The following is a 21,229-nucleotide window of genomic DNA, read 5'->3' as shown; positions in this document are numbered from 1 at the left end:
CACCCCCCCCTCCCCGCTAGATCACCCACTAGCGTAGTTACACCCCCTATGTTGCTCCCAGAAGTCAGCAAACTCTGGCCGACCTCGGCTTCCCCCCGTGACCTCGGCTCGCACCGTGCGACGCCCCCTCCTTCCTGCTTCCCTATTCCCGCCATAATTATCATAGCGCGGGAACAAAGCCCGCGCTTCCCTTTTGGCCCCGCCCCCAATGGCCAACGCCCCCAACTCCTCCACCTCCCTTCCTCCCTCCCCCACAACCTGTGGGAGAGAGAAAAGTTACCGGGTCGCAGGATTAACAACATAAAAATCATCTCTCCCCCCTTTTTTCCCCCCTCTTCGTCCCCCATATTCGCCCCACCACTTTGTCTCAAACGTTCTTTTTTAATAACCCACTCATTCCAATTTCTCTTCAACAATATATGTCCACGCCTCATCCGCCGTTTCAAAGTAGTGGTGCCTCCCTTGATATGTGACCCACAGTCTTGCCGGTTGCAGCATTCCGAATTTTATCTTCTTTTTGTGAAGCACCGCCTTGGCCGATTAAAGCTCGCCCTCCTTCTCGCCACCTCCGCACTCCAGTCTTGGTATACGCGGATCACCGCGTTCTCCCACTTACTGCTCCGAGTTTTCCTTGCCCATCTAAGGACCATCTCTCTGTCCTTAAAACGGAGGAATCTCACCACTATGGCTCTAGGAATTTCTCCTGCTCTCGGTCCTCGCGCCATCACTCGGTATACTCCCTCCACCTCCAGCGGACCCGCCGGGGCCTCCGCTCCCATTAACGAGTGCAGCATCATGCTCACATATGCCCCGACGTCCGCTCCCTCCGCACCTTCAGGAAGACCAAGAATCCTTAGGTTGTTCCTCCTCGCGTTGTTCTCCAGCGCCTCCAGCCTTTCCACACATCGTTTATGGTGTGCCTCGTGCATCTCCGTCTTCACCACCAGGCGCTGTATGTCGTCCTCATTCTCGGCAGCCTTTGCCTTCACGACCCGAAGCTCCCGCTCCTGGGTCTTTTGCTCCTCCTTTAGCCCTTCGATCGCCTGTAATATCGGGGCCAACAGCTCCTTCTTCATTTCCTTTTTGAGTTCTTCATCGCAGCGTTTCAAAAACTCGTGTTGTTCAGGGCCCCATATTAAACTGCCACCTTCCGACGCCATCTTGGTTTTTGCTTGCCTTCCTTGCCGCTGCTCTAAAGGATCCACCGCAATCCGGCCACCTTCCTCTCCTTTTTTCATCCGTATCCAGGGGGGATTCCCTTCTGGTTCACCGCACAGTACTTTTAGCCGTTAAAATTGCCGTTGGGGCTCTTATTAAGAGCCCAAAAGTCCGTTCCACCGGGAGCTGCCGAAACGTGCGACTCAGCTGGTCATCGCCGCACCCGGAAGTCGCCGGCTAAGTGGGTTCTTAAAGGCACTTAGCCGTGTGAGACTGGGTCCCGTCCATTGTCGGCAGAATCCATATCACAACGTCTCACGAGATCTGGTTCGATTTCACACGGCATAACGGCAGTCAGGAATCCTGTGGGAGGCCTCTCCCGGGATCTACCGACCGCGCCGTGCCCTGATTCCGGCGAGACACAGGCGATAGATCGCTCCCTCTACCTTTTATATCCTATTCGTTTGAAAACATTACTCTTTTGGGAGCATTTTGAGGTATGTAACATTATTATCTACAATCCTGCAAAAACCCTGCATTCCTCCAATTCTGGCCTCTTGCGCAAACCCAACTTCCTTTACCCCGCAATTGGCAGCTGTTCCTTCGGGTCATGATTGATTCTAACCATTTACTTGTTTACATATAGAGGGCTAATGGGATATTGTTATGATTGCTGGAGATTACCCGGAGAGTAGATCATTTATGAGGGGTTGCATTTGGTCCCAGCTAAGCAAGTCATGTGTCATCTTAGTGGGATACAGACACTGGAATTAATGGGAGGAGCCAGGTCTGTCTGTAGGTTTGTAGTTTGCCATAAGATTTGAGTCTGACAAGACAGAAGGATTTTTCAGTTGAACAGCAGTTTTTGCATAATTTCGCTAGTCTGAGCAGAAGTGTACTGAATCTGCTCTTGAAAAGAACTCCCTTCAAATGTCTCCACCACAAAGCTAGTAATCTTTTTGTTAATTTTATTTATGTGTCATTTGAACTATATTGGGTTACTTAATTGGGATTAGTAGCAGGTATAGATAGTAAGTTTAAGTTTTTCCTTGTGTTTAAGAACTGTTTAACTGATAAGTGTGAAGCTATTTTCTTTGATGCTAATGTGGTTAATTCTGTGTTTAAATTAAAATTTGTTCTAACTTAAAAGATACTTATTGGTCAGAGTTATTACTCCTGGGGTGAAGTATCTTTTCCTCACAGTTGTACAAATTAAAAAAGAATGTTTGGGGTTCTTGTCTAGTATCCTAACAAACGTTGGGGTCTGGTCCGGTATCCTAACACTTCTAAAGTCGCCTCCTTTTGCTCAATGTCAAGTTTTGCCTGATTATGCTCCAATGAGGAACTTTGGGATGCTTTGCTACAATATATAAATGCAAAATGGTGTATACTACTGATGGTTGCAGATCTGCCACTTATGCTAATAATGTGATTTAAGGGGATCACCGTAGTGTATTAATGCATCAAACTGCATCAATATCAGCGCACTGAACAAGCATTGTAACAGTGTCCTAGCTTTTGCAATTTAGCTACAGTACTTTATGCACAATATAAAGATTCAACCTATAAGAGTCCTTTAATATATATTTTAGTCAATTATTGTCAAATGTATGGAGTGACACCAATTATACAATTCCATAGAATCCCTACTGTGCAGAAGAAGGGCATTCAGTTATCGAGTCTGCACCGACCCTTCGAAAGAGCGCCCTATCTAGGCCCACACCTCGCCCTATCCCTGTAACCCCACCTAACCTTTTGGTCACTAAGGGGCAATTTTAGCATGGCCAATTCACCTAACCTGCACATCTTTTGGACTGTGGGAGGAAATCGGAGCTCCCGGAGGAAACCCACGCAGACACGGGAGAACATGCAAACTTCACACAAGCAATCACCCAAGGTCAGAATTGGGCCACCGAATGAAGTTTGAGCACGTGGACTTACCAGAATTTGTCTGTCTTTATTTTATCTTTCTCTTCAGGTGATGCAAGTTGTAAAGGAGCAGATTATGAGAGCACTGACTACCAAGCCTAACTCACTGGACCAGTTCAAGAGCAAATTGCAGAACCTGAGTTACACTGAGATCCTGAAAATCCGGCAGTCTGAGAGAATGAACCAGGAGGACTTCCAGTCTCGTCCAATCCTGTACGTCCCAACGCTTTTCATTCCTTATCCTATCGATGTGTGTCATTAAGGAGTGATATCCATATACTATGTATGGGCTGGATTCTTCTTCCCCGCCCGACACAAGAAGTCCACCGGCATGAACCGGCAATGGAAAAATCCATTCACCTCGGGCGGGATTCTCCGGTCGCTGGGCAAGAGTGGCCGGAGAATCCCGCCCTATATATATGAGGACAATTTTCATAAGCTTAGTCTGTTAATCGAGATTTTCAAAATAATGTTTGGATTTGCGAGACAAACATACAGAAAAATATACAAAATGTAAGAACTAGAATATGCAGGGAAACTCTTTCCTCTGGATGCAGAACAAGAGGGCAAAATCTTAAAATTAGAGCTAGACCACTCGGGTGAAATCAGAAAGCACTTTCACTTGTTCGTAGAGTAGTGAAGATCTGGAATACCCTGGCCTGGATTCTCCCAAAATGGGACTCTGTTCCCACGCCGACATAAAAACGCTGGAGTTTTACTCTAGAGATTCCTGCAAAAAGGTACAGCTAAGTCAATGCCCTGCAGGGGGCTAGCAGGGACCCAGAGTAATTCACACAGCCTTAGCTGCAGATACGGGCCCCCGGACCTCCGGTTTTGAGTCCGCACATGTGCATGGCGGCGACCTCCAGCGGCCGTGCCGGGCGCCATGGCGGGCTCGGACCGTGGAGGCAGACTGAAAAATTAGACCCCTCCAATCGGCTGCGCGCCCGAGGATCTGACCGCACGGATCTTAACCCCGGCCGCCTCTACGGCCCCCTCTGTGTCCGATCCCCCCCCCCCCCCCCGCCACCCACCAGGGCGGCCACGGACTGTGTCTGCAGCCACCACGCCAGCATCCCGACCGGCAATACCAGGTTAGTTCCACGCCATCGGGAACTTAGCCGGTCAGGAGCGGAGGATCGCAGGGCTGGCCTCTGTCAATGGGCCCCCTAGCCGCGCGGCATATTCCGTGATCACGCCGATTCTCGGGTCCCAGAGAATTGCCGGACTGGCATCAGGCCCGATTTCGGCGTGTAATTGGACGTCGGCGCGGGGCTGCAGAGAATCCAGCCCCCTGTCAAATAGGCAGCAGTTGTGGGAATCAATTGAAATTTTAAGACCGATCAATGGCTCTTTGTAAGATATGGAATTTCAGCCGACAAATGAGGTTGAAGTGCCCCTCCCTCCCTGTGAAAAGCCCACCTTATCTGCTTCAACGGCCCCCAAAGTCTCCGATCATGCTCCACACTGGGTGGATTTGCGTCTTGGGGAGGAGAGAGGTCAGCCCCCACTATGGAGGCTAGATGTGGGGCTGCTAGCAGACGACAAGGTTTGTGGGCGGATAACTAATGATACGGGGGAGGTAGCGACGTCCACGGTGTGGGAGGCCCTGACGGCAGTTATCAGAGGGGAGTTCATCTCTATCAGATCCCATAGAGAAAAGAAAGAAGGAGCGGAGAGAGAAAGGCTGGTCGAGGAGATACTCAGTGTAGGCAGGAGCTACGCGGAGACCCCCAAGACGGCCGGAAAGGGCGCCGGAGGCTGCAGGCAGAATTCGACCTGCTGACCACTGGGAAAGTGGCAGCACAGCTGAGGAAGACCAAAGGGGCTGTCTATGAATACGGGGAGAAAGCGAGTAGAATGCTGGCGCACCAACTCCGCAAGAGGGAGGTGGCCAGGGAAATTGGGGAAGTACGTGATAAGGATGGCAACACGGTCATGGACCCAGAGGGAGTGAACAAAGTCTTTAGGGCGTTTTACGGTAAACTGTGTGAGTCAGAGCCCCCGCCGGGAGGGGAAGGGATGAAGCAATTCATGACAACTGAGGTTTCCAAAGGTGGAAGAGGACCTGGTAGAGAGACTGGGGGCCCCGATAGAGCTGGAGGAGATGGTCAAGGGTCTAGGGAACATGCAGTCGGGCAAGGCCCCGGGGCCGGACGGGTACCCTGTAGAATTCTACAAGACATTTTCGGAGCTGTTGTGCCCACTCAAAAGGACCTTTAATGAGGCCAAAGAGAGAGGGACCCTCCCCCCCCCCCCCAACAATGTCACAGGCTTCGATTTCACTCATCCTCAAACGAGAGAAAGATCCGCTACAGTGTGGATCTTATAGACCGATATCGCTCCTGAACGTGGACGCCAAACTGCTGGTCAAGATCTTGGCTGCTAGAATTGAGGACTGTGTCCCTGGGGTGATAAGGGAGGATCAGACAGGCTTCGTCAAGGGCAAGCAATTGAACTCCAATGTACGGAGACTCCTAAACATCATCATGATGCTCTCAGAGGGAGGGGAGGCAGAAGTAGTGGCGGCGATGGATGCAGAGTAAGCCTTTGACCGGGTGGAATGGGAGTACCTGTGGGAAGCGCTAAGAAGGTTCGGATTTGGTGAGGGGTTCATAGGTTGGGTCCAGCTTCTCTACCAGGCCCCCGTGGCAAGTGTGTGCACGAACAGGGTGAGGTCGGAATACTTTAGGCTCCACCGGGGGACGAGGCTGGGGTGCCCCCTCTCCCTGTTATTGTTCGCCCTTGCGATAGAGCCGCTGGCTATAGCACTGCGGACCTCAAAGAACTGGCAGGGGTTGGTTCGGGGTGGGGAGGAGCATCGGGTCTCGCTTTACGCGGATGATCTGCTCCTGTATATCTCAGACCAACTAGAGGGGATGGGGAAGGTCATGCAGATTCTGAGGGACTTTGGTAATTTCTCGGGGTACAAACTATAAACGAGAAGAAAAGCGAGATGTTCGTGATCCAAGCTACGGGGCGGGAAAAGAGACTGGAAGAACTTCCGCTGAAGATGGTCGAGAAGAACTTTTGGTACCTAGGGATACAAGTGGCTCGAAAGTGGGATGCCCTCCACAAACTTAATCTATCTCGGCTGGTAGAGCAGATGGAGGGGGACTTTGAAAGGTGGGACATGCTCCCGCTATCTCTAGCGGGGAGGGTGCAGACCGTTAAGATGACGGTTCTCCCCAGATTTCTGTTCGTCTTCCGATGCCTTCCCATCTTCATCCCTAAGTCCTTCTTTAAGCAGGTGAATAAGATCATCTCGGGATTCGTATGGGCAAATAAGACCCCACGAGTAAAGAAACTGTTTCTAGAGCGCAGTCTGGGGGGGGGGGGGGGGGGCGGGGGGGGGGGGGGGGCTGCCGAACATTTGCAGCTACTATTGGGTGGCTAACATAGCCATGATTAGGCAATGGGTATTGGGGGAAGGGTCGACAGGGGAGTGGCCTCATGCAAAGGTACCAGCCTAGGGGCACTTGTAACGGCACCTCTGCCGTTCTCACCGGCCCGCCAATCCTCCAGTCCGGTGGTGGTGGTGGCATTAATGATCTGGGGTCAGTGGAGAAGACATGGGGGGCTGGAGCGAGCCTCAGTTTGGACCCCGATACGCAACAATCACAGATTTGTCCCGGGCAAGATAGACAGAGGGTTTCAAAGCTGGCATAGGGCAGGCATTAAAAGGATGGGGGACCTGTTCATAGACGGGACCTTTCCCAGCCTGAAAACGCTGGAGGAGAAATTCAGTTTGCCCCCTGGAAATGCTTTCAGATACCTTCAGGTACGCGCCTTTCTCAAAAACAGGTGGTGTATTTCCGCTGCTACCCCCACGCAGGATACAGGATAGGGTGGTCTCCGGCACCTGGGTAGGGGAGGGGAAGGTGTCGGACATTTACCAGGAACTTCAGGAGGCGGAGGAAGCCCCAGTGGAGGAACTTAATGGCAAATGGGGAGGAGGAGCTAGGTGGGGAGCTGGATGCGGGCCTGTGGGCGGCCGCCCTAAACAGGGTCAATTCCTCTTCTTCATGCGCCAGGCTTAGCTTAATCCAGTTTAAGGTGGTCCACCGGGCACACATGACGGCAACCAGGATGAGAAAGCTCTTTGGGGTTGAGGATAAATGTGCGAGGTGTGCAGGAAGCCCTGCAGATCATGTCCATATGTTCTGGGCGTGCCCGGCTCTTGCGGGATTCTGGCAGGGATTTGCTAAGGTAATGTCCAAGATCTTGGCCACGCGGGTGGTGCCGAGTCCAGAGATAGCGATCTGTGGTGTGTCAGACGATCCGGGAGTTCAGGAAGCGAAAGAGGCCGACGTATTGGCCTTTGCCTCCCTGGTTGCCCGGAGACGGATCCTTTTGATGTGGAGGGACTCGAAGCCCCCGAGTGTGGAGACCTGGATTGGGGACATGGCTGGGTTTCTCAGTCTCGAGAAAATAAAGTTTGCCTTGAGAGGGTCAATGACGGGGTTCTCTCGGAGGTGGCAGCCGTTCCTCGACTTTCTCGGAGAGCAGTAAAGGTCAGCAGCAGCAGCAACCCCGGGGGGGGGGGGGGGGGGGGGGAATTGTTACGTAATATTGTTCTTTTCTCTGTATATATGGTTAACATTTATTTTGTTATGTTAAATGTTGCGAACGGTTATGCAAAAATTATATTTTGATGAAAATTTGAATAAAAATAATTTTAAAAAAGAAAAAGAAAAAGCCCCTAGCCGGCATACTACGGCGCCTGTTTGGGACACTGAGGGAGAATTCAGAATGTCCAATTCACCTAACAAGCATGTCTTTTGGGACTTGTGGGAGGAAAGCGGAGGAAACCCACACAGACACAGGGAGAACGTGCAAACACTGCACAGACAGTGACCCAAGCCGGGAATCGAACCTGGGACCCTGGTGCTGTGAAGCAACTGTGCTAACCACTCTGTTACAGTGCTGTTCCTATCCAGTAGAGAAAAGAGACAACGATAGTTAAAGCAAATGATTACCATAAGGTAATAAGAGCCAGATCATCATATGTTGTAAAGAAGGACACCTGGGACAAAATTCTCCAGTTTCGGCGCGATGTCCGCTAACCGGCGCCAAAAACGGCGCAAATCAGTTGGGCATCGCGCCGCCCCAAAGGTGCAGAATCCTCCGCAACTTGGTGGGCCCAGCCCTAACCTTGAGGGGCTAAGCCCGCGCCGGACTGATTTCCGCCCCGCCAGCTGGCGCGGAAATGACATTGCCGGGCGGCGCATGCGCGGGAGCGATAGCGGCCGCTCACGGTATCCCCGCGCATGCGCTGTGGAGGGAGTCTCTTCCGCCTCTGCCATGGTGGAGACCGTGGCGAAGGCGGAAGGAAAAGAGTGCCCCCACGGCACAGGGCCCGCCCGCGGATCGGTGGGCCCCGATCGCGGGCCAAGCCACCGTGGGGACACCCCCCGGGGCCAGATCGCCCCGCGCCCCAGGACCCCGGAGTCCGCCCGCGCCACCTTGTCCTGCCGGTAAGAGAGGTGGTTTAATCCACGCTGGCGGGACAGGCATTCTAGCAGCGGGACTTCGGCCCATCCGGGCCGGAGAATCGCGCGGGTGGGGGGCCCGCCAACCGGCGCGATTCCCGCCCCCGCTGAATCTCCGGTGCCGGAGAATTCAGCAACCGGCGGGGGCGAGATTCACGCCAGCCCCCGGTGATTCTCCGACCCGGCGGGGGGTTGGAGAATCTCGTCCCTGTTTTTTTTTTAGCTCAATTTCCTCCCCTGAGATTTTTGATCAGCTTGGGAGTCCGGCGTTATGGCGGAGCAGACATGAAAGTGGAGTTGGGGCCTTAATCAGATTAGTCAAGGTTTTACTGAGTGATGGAGCAGGCTCGTGGGGCTGAATAAACTCCTCCTCCTCCTAATTCTTCAATTCTTGTGTCCTTCTCATCAAAGTGTTCACTCAGGCACACGTGCAGAGCCTGCTGAAGCATCATCTAAGCAACCAAGTTTCATGTGATCCTACATTGCAGGCTATTTGAGAACGAAGAGCAACACAACTGAATCTTATCCTCACCCCCTTACCTAAATATTCACATTTTGGGCTGGATTCTCCAGTCGCTGGCGCCGAAATCCCGTTTGGCGAACGGCCGGAAAATCCAAGTTTTTGACCAAATCACGGGTGGCGCTGTTTTTACGATGCTCCACCCCCTCCAAAGCGACGTTCTTGCAGAGTACGCCGTATCGACGGCCTCAGGACATTGTCTGAGGCCTGCGCCCCCCCCGATACTCCGCCCCCGACCGGCCGCGTTTCCGACGGCTTGGGAGACGTGTGGTCTCACCTGTCGGGAACTCGGCGTGGCGGATGCGGACTTAATCCAGCACCGCTACAGTCAGGGGAGGGCCAATCCGCCGGCAAAAGGGGGGCATTATTCGGGGCTGGGGGCACTGTGGGGCGGTGGTCCGGGGCGCACGAGCTGGCCAAGGGGGGACTATTTTGCGAGCCAGGTCCGCAGGCTGCGTCCGCCATGAAGCACGATGCGGCCGTTGCAGGCCGCCGCCATGAGCACGCGCAGCCACAGAACCGGCAATTCTCCGGGCCGTATCAGCAGCTAGAGCCGGGTGCTCTTTGCTGCCGTAATGTTCGCCCCCAGCAAAACGGGGAATTGGTGGCCGCTTTGTGCCAGGTTTCCTGGCTCAAAACGCCACCGTTCCCACGCCAGTGTGGGGACACAGCCCCAAAATCGGAGAATCCAGCCCCTTAAGTGTGACACTCAATATGATCAGTGGTGAAAATCCCATCACACCAACCCCACCCCCCCCCCCCCCCCCCCCCCCCCCCTCCCCAGCCCATTGGCATATTGAGGCCGATTATACCATCATTTGGTATAGATTTCAAAACAACTTTCTGCTCTGTATAACTATACTGTACCAAGCAAAGTGGTTGCTCCCACCCCTGCAGGGAACAGACTGTCTATTCGTTGTACTTAATACAATGTCAAATGTCCCCCCCAGATCCGTGCAGTACAGTACCCACCATTTAAAATGCCCCTTTTGAAAATGGGCATTTATTATATCAAACAAAATGCACTACCCATTAGCCATTTGCAGTAACATCAGTTTCAAAGCTGACACTTATATAATTTTAGTGCCCTGTTTCCTCGGGTAGAAATTGCTGTGTTTATTCACTAATTCTCCTTGATATATCTGAAATGCTAACAAGATCATGTTAATTCAAGTGATTTCTTCAAGGCACTGTGACCTTACCAATTTCCTGCATTCAGATGCTTGGGCTTTGCCATATAAATGAACCTCTTTTTAGAATTGCACAACATTGGCCCGGAGGTTTGCTGTAAAGGATTATAGATTAAACTATGCAAGAGATCAGACATTGGAGGTCTGCATGACTGAATTTACTTTCTGGATTATTTCAAACAGTAGGGCTTGAATCTTTGTTCCTGGGTCGAGAGCTCAGAGTCAGGACAACTCCCAACTCTGCAAACTCGACCAGGGACACGGTATCCCAGAATTTCGGATTTCAGAACGGGGGCGGAGGGTGGCAGGTGAAAATGGAAGTTGTGGCGGTCAACCCCAGAAAGAGTTCCGAGATTTCCCGGTGCGGAGGCAGGCTGCAAAAAGGCTGGCCTCAGTGGTCCGGCACTTTGTCGAAGATATGAAAAAATGAATGAAGCAAAAAAACGGCCTCTCACATCCACCGCATATACCCGTGGTCCCTCACACCCTCCATGCCAAGCAATGATCCTCCACTCAATCCCGTTTGATCCCTCCTACCCTCCATGGGCAAACCAGTGCCCTTGCATCACCCCATGGCCCTTCAGAGCCCCATGCCAGCTCAATTCAATCCATGCACCTCATCCACCACTCTTTGCCCTTATACCCCCCAGACCAATCCCCCAGTCACCACCGTGGGCAGTCCTCAAGAGCTATGTTATGATGAAATGAAATACAGCTCTAAATTGCTATATTTTTAAAAAACACTCACAAGTCATGAAAGCCCATTCAAAACTTTAAAATTCACTGAAGTACTTAATCCCTTATAACAGACAGACTTGCAATCATAATCCCACATCAAAAACAGCTATTCCTTTAATAGGTATTTTGAACTGTCGCTCAAACTATGAATTTAGGATCCCTTGCTAGAATAATTAATAGTTGTGGAAACCAGCCAAGTGTCAATAATACTTAATAATACTTATGGCAGCACGGTGCCACTGCTGCCTCTCAGCTCCAGGGTCTCGGGTTCAATTCCAGCCTCGGGTGACTGTCTGTGTGGAGTTTGCACTTTCTCCCTGTGTCTGCATGGGTTTCTTCCGGGCCCTCCTATTTCCTCTCATGGTCCAGAGATGTGCAGGTTAGGTGGATTGGCCATGCTAAATTGCCCTTAGTGTCCAAAAGATTAGGCTGGGTTACTGGGTTATGGCGATATGGTGGAGGCATGGGCTTAAATAGGGTGGTCTTTCCAAGGGAATGTTACTTGCCACTTGTCAGCCCAAGTCTTGATATTGCACAGGTCTGGCTGCATTTGGACTTGGACTGTTTAATTCCTTTCAGAAATGGAGGTGGAATTTGTGTCCCGGACATTTTGGAAAGTCAAAAATCCAGGCAAGAGTGGGTAAACCACTGTGTATGGTGAGCAAGGTGTAGGATTCCATTTCTAGTTCTACACACAAGAAGTTCCAAGATGTGACCAGTTGAATAAAAGATGATAGCCCATTGGTCATTTATTTCTGTGATTCAAAATTTTTATCTCAAGATAAGTCTTCCTTACCACTAATAGCTCATAAGAGATTAATAGATCTCCCACATGGGAAACGACATGGAGAGGGAGCAAAATCGTTATAATAGGGGAGGAGAGAAAATAATCAAATTTGTTGCATAAAATGGATTTACCCATGACAAATTAAACCTGTACTTTTTAAAACTGATATTTGTAAATATGTTCAAATTAGTACATAATTGGCTTCCAAATTAAGACTGTGAAGGTGTCAGGATTTATGCTAAATTGCTAGACGTGGATCTATATTCTGGTTTGCACAGATTACGATGTGGTAATAAACGTCAGTATGAAACACAGAGCTTCATTGATTAAGGTTTTAAAAAGGATACCAAGTGGGATAATTGTAAGTAATTACCTGAGGAACTCTTGTTTGATTAGTACATTTAGTGTGACACAGTGCTCATCCAGAATTGTAACCCTTTCCTTAGGATTAGTTAAGGTGTGGGGACGATTAACCAATTTTTTTTTCAACATGGAGTTCCACTGGGCACGATCTAACGGAAACGTTTCTGGGTGGGATTTACCGATCACCTCATCGCATGTTTTCCGGCAGCGGAGACAGACACCAGCGGGATCCACCAACCCCGCCGTTGTCAATGGGATTTCCCGGTGGCTGCACCCTCGTCGCCAGGAAACCCATGCGCCAGCGTCGGACCCGAGTTTTCTGCCGGCAGGAACAGCCGGTAAATCCTGCCTCTGTCATTTATGGCAGGTTTTGCTGGGAATTTTTGTCCGGCGCTGTGGCAAGTTACCCCTGCTATCTAATCGCACTCAGTCACTTTTGTGGGCCCTGGGGAGTTTCTCCCCGGTCAAGCCCATACTTGGAATTATTTTCATCATTGGGGAGCTGAGCTCACTGGCCAGACCGGCTCCTCAGAGATTGGGCCACCATTTTGAAAGGCTGCCGATCTCTAAGTAGGCTACACCTCCCACCCATGGGCAAGGTCACCCCCCACACACATGGGCATTACCCCACCCCCAAGTGATGACACCCCGCCATGGGTTTGCTGCGGGCCCCCCTTTTCAGGCCTTCCCACGCCTCATTCGGGCTCCCCCCTTCCAGGACCCCATCCTTTACCCCCCCCCTCACAACCATCCGGAGGTGCATTCATACTCACCCTGCACCCCCCCCCCCCCACACACCCTTTATACCCTTCCTACATCCTCCTTTCATAAGCATGGTCCCCCCCCCCCCCCCCAGGCCTTGGCCCTTGGTAGTACCACCCAGGCCCCCAAGCACTGGCACCATGGCATTGCTTCTGCCTGCTTTGCAGTGCCACCTGGACACCTTGGCAGTTCCAGGGTGACAGTGCCAAGGTGCCTGCGTTCAAGGGGGTGGGCCGGGGGCCACCCTGCACTGTCCCTGACCACCCAGGGACCTCCAATCGCCTGGGAGACCCCCGTTCTGCCTGGTCCATGCTTGTATGGACCAGTACTGAATGGCGCTTGCCTGGGGTCTCCCTGGGGAGGGCGGTGGATACTGGCAGCCCAATAGATCGGGGGTCAGCACACCTAAGCGGGTTTTAAACCTACATAAGTATGCAAGGCTTGGTCCCACCAGTTTTGGGCAAGATCCTGATCAAGACACCTCATGTGATCTAGATAGATCACATGAGGCGTACTGGGTGTCGGGAAGCCCGCTGGAGGCCTCTCCCGTGATTCACCGGCCACGGCGCGCTCCCATCCAGGCGCAACATGACAGGTAGGCCATGTCCACTGTCTATGACTCCCAGATCATGAACAGCACTGAGCCCTGTGCAGAGTAAAAATTGTTCCAACAACCTACTAAGGGACAGGTTAACATAGATCATTTGTATAATCTCCCAAAGTCCCCTTCAAATACTCCTCATCACATGTACATTTGCCACACTGAAGCCCCCACCCCCCGATACAACATCTCCAAATAGTCCCCACTCCTGCTTACAAGAGCAGAGCTTTATTTTTGACAATTATCCTTCTGCCTGCAGAGAACTCCGAGAGAAGATTCAGCCTGAAATCCTGGAGTTGGTCAAACAGCAGCGGCTGAACCGACTTTGCGAAGGAACCTGCTTCAGGAAAATCAGCAGCCGCCGGCGACAAGGTACTGAGCAAACAAATTCACCCAAACCTTCAGCTCTACTAGAAATATCACTTTTAATTATATAGACATATGGAAATGTAGACCCTGTCCATTGGCATCACAATTAAAGAGATCGTTCCACGCATCGAGTAGTTGAGCTCTCAATAGCTGATGGAGTGTTTTGAGTCATTATTAATTCATACATTTTTAATAAACTCTTCTAAGTTATATTTATTTCCATAGTTTTATACATTATATCATTTTTCATTGGTCTTCGGGCAATGAATGACATTGGCAAGGTCAGTATTCATTGCCCATTCCTCATTGCCTTGAGAAGGTGGTGACGGTGCTGTCTCAGTGAGATTAGCTTGGGTGGATGACTTTGAGGTGATGCTGTTTCCAACAATAAAAGGTAATAGGCAGTCAAAATGCTTGTGACCAGACAACACTTGCTTTTACTGCACATGTATTAAACCTTGATGACATTGTGCCGTACCAAACCTCTGGAAGGCAGGAGCTGCTGGTCCGTTCTCACAAAGCAATGTTGCATACATTCAATAGCAACAGACCAAGAACAATGCGTTTTTGTGTAGATTAAAATAATGAAATATCCTAGGGTCCTTCCTGGGGGTATAATCAAACTAAAGTCGACCCCACACCAAAGAAGGAGTTTTTAGGACAGGTGACAGAAAGTTTCGTCAGGTTTTAGAAGTGCCTTAGAAGAGGAGCGCAGTGGAGAGGCAAAGAGATATTGGAAGAGGAATTAAGAGTTTAGGGGCCAGAGACAAGGTAGGAAACAGCAGGGGCACTGGCAATAATTTTCAATTCCTTTCTGATCACAGGAGAGGTACTGAAGGACTGGAGGATAGCCAATGTGGTACCATTATTCAAGAAGGGAGGAAATGATAATCCAGGAAAATGGGCGGCACAGTAGCTCAGTGGGTAGCACTGTTGCTTCACAGCGCCAGGGTCCCAGGTTCGATTCCCGGCTTGGGTCACTGACTGTGCGGAGCCTGCACGTTCTCCCCGTGTCTGCGCGGGTTTCCTCCGGGCGCTCTGGATTCCTCCCACAAGTCCCAAAAGACGTGCTTGTTAGGTGAATTGGACATTCTGAATTTTCCCTCTGTGTATCCGAACAGGCGCCGGAATGTGGCGACTAGGGGCTTTTCACAGTAACTTAATTTCATTGTTAATGTAAGCCTACTTGTGACAATAAAGATTATTATTATTAAAATTACAGGCCAGTCAGTCTAACCTCAGTGGTGGAAAAACAAACGGAAGCAATTCTGAGGGATAGAATTAATCTGCATTTGGAAAGGCAGGGATTAATCAGGAAGTCAACATGGTTTTGTTAAGGGGAGGTCATGTCTAACCAACACAATTGAACTTTTCGAGGAGGTGACCAGGTGTGTAGATGAGGGAAATGCATTTGACGTAGTCTACTTGGACAGCAAGGCTTTTGATAAGGTCCAACCTGGGAGTCTGATAGTGAGGGTAAGAACCCATGGGATCCATGGAAATTTGGCAAATTGGATCCAAACTATGCTGAGTGGCAGGAAGCAGAGGGTGATGGTCGAGGGGTGTTTTTATGACTGGAAGCCTGTGTCCAGTGGGGTCCCGCAGGGATCAGTGTTGGGGCCCTTTCTGTTTGTGGTTTATATAAATGATTTAGATATGAATGTAGGAGGGTTGATCAGTAAGTTTGTGGATGATACAAATATCGGTGGGGTGGTAAACAGTGAGGAGGATAGCCTTCGATTAGAGGAGGATATAGACGAGTTGGTCAGAGGGGCCGATCAGTGGCAAATGGAATTCAATCCGGAAATGTATGAGTGCATGCACTTGGACAGGACAAACAAGGCAAGAGAATACATGATAAATGGCAGGACCTGGGAAGCACCAAGGATCAGAGGGATCTTAGTGTGCATGCACATCGGTCCCTTAAGGTAGCAGAGCAGGTAGATACACGGATTAAGGATTATGGTATACTTGCCTTTATTAGCTGAGGCACAAGAGCAGGGAGGTTATGCTGGAACAGTATAAAACGCCAGTTAGGCCACAGGTGGAGTATGGTGTGCAGTTCTGGAATCCACATTATGGGAGGGATGTGCTAGCACTGGAAAGGGTGCAGAGGAGATATACCAACATGTTACCTGGGCTGGAGAGTTTTAGTTATGAAGAGAGATGGATAGACTTGGATTGTTTTCCTTGGAGCAGAGGAGACCGGAGAGGCAACATGATTGAGATGTATAAAATTTTGAGGTGCATACATAGAGTAGACAGGAAGAAACGTTTCCCCTTGGTGGAGGGATCAATGACCATGGGGCATAGATTTAAGGTAAGGGGCAAGAGGTTTAATGGGGATGTGACGAAAAAACTTTTTACCTAGAGGGTGGTGGGCATTTGGAAATCGCTGCCTGAGAGGGTGGTGGAGACAGAGACCCTCATGATATTTAAGAAGTATTTAGATGGACACTTGTGGTCCCAAGGCACACAAGGCCACGGGCCAATTGCTGGAAAATAGGATTAGAATAGTTAGGAGGTTGTTTTTGACTGATGCAGACTAGATGGGCCAACGGGCCTTTTCTGTGCTGTATGACTCTACGACTCAGATGGCTGAAGGCACAACTGCCAATGCCTAAGTTGGAGGAATGTAGACGTCTTGAAAACTCATAGATTTGGAGGAGATTACAGATAAAGGGAAGGGTCAGGCACAGAAGGATTTTTTTTTTTTAAATATGTTTATTCAAAGTTTTTCCAACAAAAATTTTCAACCAATTAAACCCCCCCACTCCCGTAACAGAAAAGAGAGAGAGAAAAGAACAGAACAAAACATAAACATATCAATCAAACATAATACAGAACTTATACAATGGGTTTCTCCCGCACATAATAACCTTCCCATATGCTTTTTTTTACCCCTAGGGAAAACCCCCTCCCCCGCCCGGCCAAATAACCCCCCCCCCGCCCCCCCCGAAAGAGACACTCCCCCCCCCCCCATCCCTCCCTGGGTTGCTGCTGACCGACCTCATTCTAACGCTCCGCGAGATAGTCTAGGAACGGTTGCCACCGCCTGAAGAACCCCTGCGCAGACCCTCTCAAGGCAAACTTTATCCTCTCCAGCTTAATGTCATTTATCCAGGCTTCCACACTGGGGGTCTTCACGTCCTTCCACATGAGCAAGATCCTCCGCTGGGCTACCAGGGACGCAAAGGCCAGAATACCGGCCTCTTTCGCCTCCTGCACTTCCGGCTCGTCCGCCACCCCAAATAATGCCAGCCCCCAACTTGGCTTGACCTAGACTTTCACCACCTTGGACATAGTCTTCGCGAAACCCCTCCAGAACCCATCCAGTGCCGGGCACGACCAGAACATGTGGGCATGATTCACCGGGCTTCCCGAGCACCTACCGCATCTGTCCTCCATCCCAAAGAACCTACTCAGCCTCGCCCCTGTCTTATGCGCTCTGTGAATGACCTTAAACTGTATCAGGCTGAGCCTGGCACACGGGGAAGAGGAATTAACCCTACTCAGGGCATCAGCCCACATACCCTCTTCAATCTCCTCCGCCAACTCCTCCTCCCACTTGCCCTTCAGCTCCTCTACCGAAGCCTCCCCCTCTTCTTTCATCTCCTGATATATCGCCGAAATCTTGCCTTCTCCAACCCATACACCCGAAATCACCCTGTCCTGAATCCCCTGTGCCGGGAGCAACGGGAATCCCCTCACCTGCCGCTTCACAAACGCCCTCACTTGCATATACCTGAACGCATTTCCCGGGGGTAACCCAAACTTCTCCTCCAGCGCCCCTTGGCTCGCAAACGTCCCGTCTATAAACAGGTCGCCCATCCTTCTGATCCCTGCCTGATGCCAGCTCCGAAACCACCCGTCCATCCTTCCTGGGACGAACCGATGGTTCTCCCGGATCGGGGACCACACCGAGGCTCCCATCTCACCCCTATGTCGTCTCCACTGCCCCCTGATCTTTAGCGTTGCCGCCACCACCGGACACGTGGTGTACCTTGTCGGCGAGAGCGGCAGCGGTGCTGTCACCAGCGCCCTCAGGCTCGTTCCTTTGCAGGACGCCACCTCCAACCTCTTCCATGCCGCCCCCTCTCCCTCTATTACCCACTTACGGATCATCGCCACGTTGGCTGCCCAATAATAGCCACCCAGATTTGGCAACGCCAGCCCTCCCTGTCCCTACTACGCACCAGAAACCCCCTCCTTACCCTCGGGATCTTGTTTGCCCATACAAAACCCAAGATGCTCCTACCTACCCGCTTAAAAAAGGCTTTGGTTATCATAATAGGAAGACACTGGAACACAAAAAGAAACCTCGGGAGGACCATCATTTTAATCGACTGTACCCTGCCCGCTAGTGAGAGTGGCAACACATCCCATCTTTTGAAGTCCTCCTCCATGTGCTCCGCCAGCCGCGTCAAATTAAGTTTGTGCAGGGCTCCCCAGCTCCTAGCTACCTGGATCCCCAAGTACCGAAAGCTCCTTTCCGCCCTCCTCAATGGTAGGTCGTCTATCCCTCTTCCCTGGTCCCCTGGATGCACCACAAAGAGCTCACTTTTCCCTACATTGAGCTTATAGCCCGAGAAGTCCCCAAACTCCCTTAGGATCCGCATGACCTCCACCATCCCCTCCACTGGATCTGTCACGTACAGCAACAGGTCGTCCCCATACAGCGACACCCGATGCTCCTCTCCCCCTCGGACCACCCCCCTCCATTTCCTGGACTCCCTTAATGCCATGGCCAAAGACTCAATTGCTAATGCAAACAACAGGGGGCACCCCTGCCTCGTCCCTCGATACAGACGAAAATACTTTGACCTCCGCCAATTCGTAGCCACACTCGCCACCGGGGCTCTATATAGGAGCTTAACCCACCTGATAAACCCCTCCCCAAATCCAAACCTCCGCAACACTTCCCAGAGATACTCCCACTCCACCCAGTCAAAGGCCTTCTCCGCGTCCATAGCTGCCATTATCTCCGCCTCTCCCTCCACCGAGGGCATCATAATCACATTGAGGAGCCTCCGCACATTGGTGTTTAGCTGCCTGCCCTTTACAAGTCCCGTCTGGTCCTCCTGAATCACCCCTGGGACAGAGTCCTCAATTCTCGTAGCCAGCACTTTTGCCAGCAACGTAGCATCCACATTGAGGAGCGAGATCGGTCTATACCACTCACTTTGCAGTGGGTCCTTGTCCCGCTTCAGGATCAGAGAGATCAGTGCCCCGGACATTGTCGGGGGCAGGGTCCCCCCCTCCCTTGCCTCATTGAAAGTCCTCACTAGCAACGGGGCTAACAGGTCCACATACTTCCTGTAAAACCCAACCGGGAACCCATCTGGCCCCGAGGCCTTCCCCGCCTGCATGCTCCCCAGTCCTTTAACCAGCTCCTCCAACCCAATTGGCGCCCCCAAACCAGCCACCTCCTGCTCCTCCATCCTCGGGAACCTCAGTTGATCTAGAAATCGTCGCATCCCCTCTTCCCCCGCTGGGGGCTGAGATCTGTACAGCTCCTCATAAAAGTCCTTAAATGCCTCATTTACTTTCACCGCACTCCGCACCGTAGTTCCCCTGCTATCCTTAACTCCACCTATCTCCCTCGCTGCCATCCTCTTACGGAGCTGATGTGCCAGCATCCGGCTTGCCTTCTCCCGATACTCGTACGTCACCCCCTGTGCTTTCCTCCACTGTGCCTCTGCCTTCCCTGTGGTCAACAGGTCGAATTCCGTCTGGAGACTTTGCCGCTCCCTAAGTAGTCCCTCCTCGGGGGCCTCTGCATATCTCCTGTCTACCCTTAGGATCTCCCCCACTAACCTCTCCCTTTCCCTGCCCTCTCTCTTCTCCCTGTGAGCCCTAATGGAGATTAACTCTCCCCTGACCACCACCTTCAGCGCCTCCCATACTGCCCCCACCTGCACCTCCCCATTGTCGTTGGCCTCCAAATACCTTTCAATGCACCCCCGCACACCACCTCATCCGCCAGTAATCCCACATACAGACACCACAGCGGGCGTTGGTCCCTCTCCTCTCCTAACTCCAGCTCCACCCAGTGCGGGGCGTGGTCTGAGATAGCTATGGCCGAGTACTCCGTTCCCTCCACTTTTGGGATCAGCGCCCTACTCAAAACAAAAAAATCTATCCGGGAGTAGGCTCTGTGTACGTGAGAAAATAAATAAAACATTTCCTGGCCAGGGGCCTAGCAAATCTCCATGGATCTACTCCCCCCATCTGGTCCATAAACCCCCTAAGCACCTTGGCCGCAGCCGGCCTCTTCCCCGTCCTAGATCTGGAACGATCTAATGCTGGGTCCAACACCGTGTTGAAATCCCCCCCCCCCCCATTATCAAGCTTCCTGCCTCCAGATCTGGAATCCGCCCCAACATGCGCTTCATAAATCCAGCATCATCCCAGTACGTTTACCAATACCACCCACGCCCCCTGCAACCTACCGCTCACCATCACGTATCGACCTCCATTGTCCACTACAATATTCTTGGCCTCAAACGACACCCGCTTCCCCACCAGTATTGCCACCCCTCTGTTCTTCGCATCCAGCCCCGAATGGAATACCTGTCCTACCCATCCCTTTCTTAACCTGACCTGGTCTGCCACCTTCAAATGTGTCTCCTGAAGCATGGCCACGTCTGCCTTCAGTCCCTTTAAGTGCGCAAACACTCGGGCCCTCTTAACCGGCCCATTCAGGCTCTCACATTCCAAGTTATCAGCCGGATTGCTGAGGCATGGATGGAGACGGGCAGTATTATGGTGGTAGAAATGAGCGGTCTTGGTAATGGAGGTGATAAAGGCTGAGAAACTCCGCAAAAAGGTCAAATAGATTGAAACTGAGGCTGCAGACAATCTGGTTCAGCCTGAGAAAAGTGGCCAAGGAGGGGGTGCAAAATGTGTAGCTAGGGAATGGAGTTTAGGCAGGGGTCAAGACAAGGATTTCTCTCCTGGGTTGGGAAACGGAGGCCATGACCATTTCTGGGTTGCAAACCCACCACAGGAGGAAGCAGCCACTAGTCCCTATTTTCACAGGGGCACCATATGAATTCAGGATGGCAGGTGCTTCATGGTGCTGAAGAACCAATCAGAGGCCCACCGACTTGAAAGAAGCAGCAAGCTGCAATAGAAGATAAATAAGAATGAGGGGTCTTCAAAATGGAGGTACCCTCTCTCCCAGTTTTTAAACTTAAGTGACAAATAGATTGTGCATCCAGGCCAGCACCATAGTGGGTGAACCCCGCTATGGGGCTACCTACAGCTGCTCCTGCAGCCAGGCATACTGGCAGGGCTCTGGCTCTGCCTGGTGCACTG

General features: G+C 51.4%; 1 protein-coding gene across 4 annotated transcripts in view; it reads left to right on the top strand.

Annotated features, from left to right (window-relative positions):
• Positions 1–21,229, top strand: part of elmo1 (engulfment and cell motility 1 (ced-12 homolog, C. elegans)) — a 370,865-nt gene that overhangs the window by 323,658 nt on the left and 25,978 nt on the right. For all 4 annotated transcript variants that reach the window (XM_072509748.1, XM_072509746.1, XM_072509747.1 and 1 more), the window contains 2 exons: positions 3,137–3,300; positions 13,800–13,912. In XM_072509748.1, coding sequence (XP_072365849.1) covers positions 3,137–3,300; positions 13,800–13,912 — 277 coding nt within the window. The remainder of the gene's footprint in view (positions 1–3,136; positions 3,301–13,799; positions 13,913–21,229) is intronic.

The sequence above is a fragment of the Scyliorhinus torazame genome, chromosome 6 (assembly GCF_047496885.1).
Source record: "Scyliorhinus torazame isolate Kashiwa2021f chromosome 6, sScyTor2.1, whole genome shotgun sequence".
NCBI classification, from domain to species: domain Eukaryota; kingdom Metazoa; phylum Chordata; class Chondrichthyes; order Carcharhiniformes; family Scyliorhinidae; genus Scyliorhinus; species Scyliorhinus torazame.
Note: the sequence above shows the minus strand (reverse complement) of the source record. Positions and strands in the feature narration are given on the sequence as shown.